This window comes from Miniopterus schreibersii, assembly GCF_964146895.1.
Source record: "Miniopterus schreibersii genome assembly, chromosome: 16".
NCBI classification, from domain to species: domain Eukaryota; kingdom Metazoa; phylum Chordata; class Mammalia; order Chiroptera; family Miniopteridae; genus Miniopterus; species Miniopterus schreibersii.
In genome coordinates, this window is record NC_138116.1 from 3,142,964 (window position 1) to 3,148,963 (window position 6,000).

Genomic DNA, 6,000 nt, shown 5'->3' on the forward strand with positions numbered 1-6,000 from the left:
TTTTCGGGCTGAAGGGCTGGACAGAATGGTCGTTCCGGCTCCAGTAGCCTTCGGGGTTTCCTTCCCGTGGCCAAGCTCGCCCCTTGGGCCGGGTGAGCGGAGAGCAGCAGCGGGGTGTTGCTGAGGCCCGTTGCCAGCATCCCCTTTAGGGGAAGGACGCCACCGAGTGTATCAAGACACGGGGCAGAACAGGCTTGAGGTTGCCCCAGAGGAAGCGGCTGTCAGCCTGGCCACGATTGTGTAATAGCGTGTCTGCAGCCAGGGCTCGTGTGAACGCAGAGCGGCAGCCTCCTGTCCGCAGTCTCCTGGCGAGCCGGTGGCGTTTTTATTTTGTGCATGCACGTGTGTCTTCTCTCCTGTTTACCATCTGCTTTTGGTCTTTCCTACCGAACAGCCGCAGCTCCGGAGTCCTGCCCCATAAACATTGAGGAATAGGTATGAGATCTACCAAATTATATAAACGAACACACAATTCATTCTACTTTGGGGTTCCTAGCATAAACGGCAGTTGCCTTCTCTCTGTCCGGTCACATGTGGAGTGCCACCCTTAGAGGGGAGGAGCTCCGCTCACCCACGTCCCCGACTCCAGTACCTCAGGGACCAGCGGTCCCCAAATTCCAGCTGGGTGTGAGAGAGACCTGAGAATTTCCTGTTCTACTCACTTCTCCCCCCCTGGGGTCCACCTCCTCAGACTATTATTAGAGACTTAAGAGGGATTATCACACCAGGACATTTCTTGGAAATAAGCAGTTTATACCGCTTAATCCCAGAGTTTCTGCCACTAGAGGGTTTCGTGTCTTGGGCTGTCTTGCCTGAGGCCGGCCCCACACATTTGTGAGCGGCAAGCCACGGCCCACCCTTCAGAGTTGGTTGGCCCTGCCCAGGAGGAGCTGATGGTCTCATGGAGGCGGTCAGTGTGAGAAGTGGGGTGGCAGTGCCAGCTGCTGGGGGAGCCCTCCGAGCCCCCTGGGCCTTGTCCGGCAGGGGGCCTGTGAAGGCAGGGTGTGGGGATTCCTCTGCTGCTCGGAGGCGCAGGGGCCAGAGGAGGGAAGGCCTCCCTGACGCTGGGACTTAGGTCTGCATCCTGCATGTGGGCAGCCGAGGCCCTGCCTTTCCTCTCCACAGAGCTCCTCGCTGCGCTGGACAGAGCCGGGTCCTGGGCTGGGAGGGCAGGAGGGAGAGAGGAGGGAGCCTGAACGAAGCCTGGGCGCTGGCTGTTAGGCATTTTCTGCTAGTCGGTGCCCAACTCAGTCCTCACCAATCCTGGGAGTTAGTAAAGTGACCTGCCAAGGCTCATACAGTGGACTGGGGGGAGGATGAGGTCAGTGGGCGGTGACACCTGTGGGACCCAGAGGCTCTCAGGCTAGTGTCTCCTGGGATTGATGGCACCAGCAGAGAGTAAACCTCTGGGCTGCTCGGGTCAGAAAGAGATGAAGAGCAGCAGGTGTGGGGACGGGGTGCTGAAGCCATGGCACTACCCCCCCCCCCATGTCCCTGGCACCCTGCAGAGTTGCCCAACACTTCCTGCCCTACCCTGGCTCTACGGCAAAGGCAAACACTCTGGGCCCAAACAAACGCACTCCTCTCCCTGGGCTCCACTTCTTCCTGCCCTGAGAAAAGCTCAGCTAGATGCAGTTTCTCTCTCCGTGTCCATCATAACATGCAAGCAACTTCAAACAGTGCACAAAAGTGGATGCTAGGGCAAGTTCACAAAACAGGAAACATCCTGTGCATCCCTCTGTCGGTGTGCCACAGTGGCCGAGACTGTCCCTGGCCCAGTGGCTCTCACGCGCTGTGGCCTGCGCATGCATTGGAGTTTCAGGTAACACGCTTCCTGCCAGCTTCCGTGCCGAGCTCCGGGGCTGCCCTGCTGGAGACACCGTCTGGACCTGGCCACATGTCGGGCTCCTGTAACCTTCCTTTCTCTCCTCCAGGCACCTGGCAGGCTGATGACAACGTTGTCAGTCGTCGGAACACAAGGCGCCGGCGCCTGTCCTCCAGCAGCCTGGAGGATGCTGAGACCAGGTCCTGTGTGTGGGGTCCTCTGGCTGTCTGAGAGCCCCACCCCCAGGCCCGAGCTCCCTCCTGTCCCCGAGTTCCATCCATGGCCTCCAGGGCATCCTCAGCAGGACACGCAGACTTTTACACCCACGTGGAAGCCGGGTGTGGATGTCAGCCTGCTCTTTGTCCGTCTCATCTCTTTCCATAACCATGACCCCGTCCCTCCTTCCTCGCGGGCTGAAGGCACCGGGTGAACAGCTCACAAGACCTTTTGCAGAGACTCTGGAACGTCTCCACTGGATCTTGATCTTCAGCTGGAGCCAAGGCCCGCAGGCTGGTTGTTTCTGGAGCATCTTTTTTCTCCTTGGGGGTAGACCAAGAAGACTTGGAGTTTTAGTGGCTGCATTACAGAGACCCATCTGACATTTCTTGGTGTCTGGGACGTCATAACCAATTTGAAACCTCCAGTTTGAGGTGGGTTTGGGGGATGACTCCTGTGAGAAGGGAAAGCCATATTGCACTATAAGTGGAGTTTCCCTCAAGGACAGGAGACATGGTGGCAACCAGAAGGTAGGTTGAAAAAACAGTTCTTGCTTCTGGCAGGCGAGCTAGTCTCCTGTGCCTCATGTTTCTGCCTGCTTAGGAAGGAGGCCTTGAACCTGAAAATCCCGTTACATGACCACTCACAGGAGGGTTTGTTAGGATCAGGTGCATTCATGAAGGCCTGGGGCTCCATCCTAAGGTGACATCTCAAAAAACACGTTTTTGACCACCTCTCTGTACCAGGAACTGTTTCATCACTATGGCCCATCAGGTGGCACTCATCCCTATGTTCCCCGTCTCCACCCCTTTTTGTTAATAGTTGAAGAAATAGGCTGAGAGAGGGGTGGACCAGTCAGTGATCCTCCAACCAGTGCCCAGGATTCCCAGAGGAGGTGGTGGAGAGCACTGAGCTGGGCAGCAGTGGGCTGAGCGCCTGGTGGCTGGAGCCAGGGCCTTCACCCCTGGGAGCCTCCCCACCCCACGTTTTCTTCCCCTGCCTTCCAATTCTCCTGAGCCTGATAGGGGAATGGGAGGTATTGCCTTCCACAGGCTCTTTAGAGATTTAGAGAGATTGTTCAAATCATGTGCTCCCCCCTCAGCTCAGCGTAAGGCATATAAACAAAAGCCTGAAGGGCAAGGCTAGGCCAGACCATGAGCTGGTGGGTGTTTCTCCTCTCTCAACACGAGCGCTGTGGATTCCACATAGTTCTGGGGTAAACGCTTTGTTCACTGGCTTTTGGAAAAGGCGGTTATTCAGTGGAGCAGGGGTTGGAAGCCAAACTGAGTACAGCACTTCGTGAGGCTGAGATGAGGAGCCTCGGGCTATGCCCATCCTGATGGCTTGTCTTAGTATTTAGAATTGTCGCCTAGAAGAGTTTCTCAGGGCCCTTTCCAAGGCCTCCGAGAGAGCCCAGTGCCCCGAGGATCCTTTGCACCTTCTGTGTGGCTTCTCTGCACCCCAGGCAGGTGGGGACCCTCACACTGCCGAGTGGTTGTGGCTCACATTCAGGGGGAAGAGTCCTGCTGTTCTGACAGACATGACATGAGCCAAGCTGGAATCGAAGCTTCTGTCTTGAGTTCCCATGTCCACCTTCTCTGAAGTCCAGCAGAGTCCTCTGCTGGTTCAGGCCCCACTTCATGTCCTTCCTTTCCCTGAACATTCTCTCAGCCCCTTTCATATTTAAGATCTGAGCAATAACCCCACTCCCTGATTTCCTTGAAGTTTGAGGCCCAGAAACACCAGAGAATGGGTTTTTCCCCTAGCCTAGGGTAACGGCACACAGACCCACCTGCTCTCCCGGCAGGTGGTAGTCACAGTGTGGTGTCACCTGAGATGAAGGAAATGCAGGTAAACAGTGGCCAGGAACCCTAAGAGGAAGCCGTCACCTTCAGCCTTTCTGAGGAGTCTGTGTCCTTGCCCAGGGAGAGGCTCAGAAAGATTCTTGTAGGCCTTGGTTGCATAACCAAGACATCTGCATTACAGAATGGCCCTTCAGTCCTTGTGTTTCATACTTCCTGTCCTCTCCCCTACGCCCCCCCCCCCTTTGTTCTCATTTAGATCTTTGGCAAGCAGAAATATCCCATCCAAAGAGGCTGGTCCTCAGCCTGATCAGGGGACAGGGTCAATGCCAGCCCTACTGCCCCATCCATCACCTGGACACCGTCGTGTTGTGAGCAGATGACCCATAGAGAATGGATGGGGCCTGGCTTCTCACACGAGGGCACAGACTAACTGGAGGCCTGTCACTCCTTCCTGCCACTCAGGTCTGAGCTCTCCCATGGCCTCCAGGTGATCCTGGCCTCCTTGAAGAGCCTTCTTTCCATCCCACCAGAGTTCATGCCCACGCTGGGGCATCTCTTGGGCACCAGACCCACACACTTTAAGCCATCTCACCCGGAGAGGGTTAGCATCCCGTCCACCTGATCTCGGCACGCTTGTTGCTCCCTCTGCTTTCGGATCTGCACACCTGGTGTGTGCGAGGCTGTGTGTATACTGTTGTGCCGTCTGTGGACCCCTCTCACTCCCTGGAGTTACACTAGTGGGCACACTACAGTGGGGACATCAAGGATGCAATATTTATGGATTGCTGCATGATTCCTAAAACTGAATAAAACTGTTTACAAGGGAAGGAGAGCTGTTGACTGTGCAGTTGGCTTATTCGTGACAGTTTTTGTCTGACTTTCTCCAGCAACCTTTACTCAAGAGAATGTGTATGTGGAGTGGGAGGGGGCCAAGGGTGGGGAAGGACATGCCATCCCCTGGGCACAGGCTTCCCACCCCAACCCTCCCGCGCCAGGGCAGAGGCCTGAGTAGGGAGCCCTCAGCCCCACCCTTGCCCTTAAACCGGAGAACTCCCAGCACTGCAGCTCCTCAATAATTGAAGAGCAGGAAAGCTGGTGACAGGAGGGAGGCCAGGGGAAGGGAGGAGGGAGGGCCACAGCCCCATGTCCCTGCACCCTGTCCCTTAAAGGTTGGTGAAATTGATGGGGCAGATGGCCCCCTGGGAGAATCTGGGACGTGCATGGCTCTTCCGAGGGCTCTGCTTCCTCCGCCACCTGGGAAGGAGGGAGCGCGCTTCCGCGGAAGCCTCGGGAACGTCAGGGGCGGGGGGCAGCCGCTTACGGGGAAGCGGGGTGACCCTACCGACCTCGGGGTGCGCGCGCCCGGTGCGTCCCCGGCTGCGGACCTGAGCGGCCGGCGGCGTCGGAGGGTCAGACCCGCCCGCGGGCACCGGAGCCGACACCCAGGGTCCGGAGCAGGGCCGGGCTGCAGAGGGTGAGCAAGGGCCACTCGCAGCTCGGAGGACAGGGGCTGAAACCCCGGCGCGCGGTTCCCGAGCCTGAGCCCGCGGTCGGCCTCGCGGGTGCCCCGGGCTGCGCCCCAGGAGCCGCGGACGCCTCGGAGCGGCGGGGACAGGAAGGGGCTGGGGCGGGAGTACGGTTCCTGGGGCGCACGCCCCCCCCCCCCCCGGTGCCCGGGCCGGGCGGGAGCGCAGAGCCGCGCGCTTCTCCGGGCGCCGGCGCGGGCCGGGAGCGCGCGCAGCCGGGCGCGGCGGCGGGCAGGGGGCCGGGCGGCGCGGGAGAAGCGCGCGCGAGGCGGCCGCGGGGAGTGGCTGGAGCCGCGGTCACCCTGGAGACGCGCTGGCCAATGGCGGCCGCGAAAGCTGTTTATGGGGGCGGAGCGTCGCCATGGCAGCAGGAGAAGCCTTCGGAGCGGCTACTTAACGCGGGTCCCCCGGCGGCGGGCGCTCAGAGAAGCGCCGTCAGGCGAGGGGGCGACGAGGGGTGCTGGCGGGGCCCTCAAGCGGAGGGCAGAGCGCCGCGGGGTGGGGATAACTTCTTCCAGAACTTTCCTTTGGCCCGGGCTGCGCTCTGAGCCAGGTAAGGGGCTGAGAGGTCAGCGGGCCGCGGGAAGGGAGGGCGCCAGCCCGCTCTCCCATCCGTCCCAGTGGTGGG

The 6,000-nt window shown here is 59.4% G+C and overlaps 1 protein-coding gene across 7 annotated transcripts in view; it reads left to right on the forward strand.

Annotated features, from left to right (window-relative positions):
* RNF157 (ring finger protein 157) overlaps positions 1–4,678 on the forward strand; it is a 48,111-nt gene extending 43,433 nt beyond the window's left edge. For all 7 annotated transcript variants that reach the window (XR_013997360.1, XM_081115727.1, XM_081115730.1 and 4 more), the window contains one exon: positions 1,935–4,678. Coding sequence is in view for 6 of the 7 variants with exons in the window: in XM_081115729.1 (XP_080971855.1) it covers positions 1,935–2,255 (321 nt within the window). In the remaining variant the exon portion in view is untranslated. The remainder of the gene's footprint in view (positions 1–1,934) is intronic.
* Positions 4,679–6,000: the final 1,322 nt, after the last annotated feature.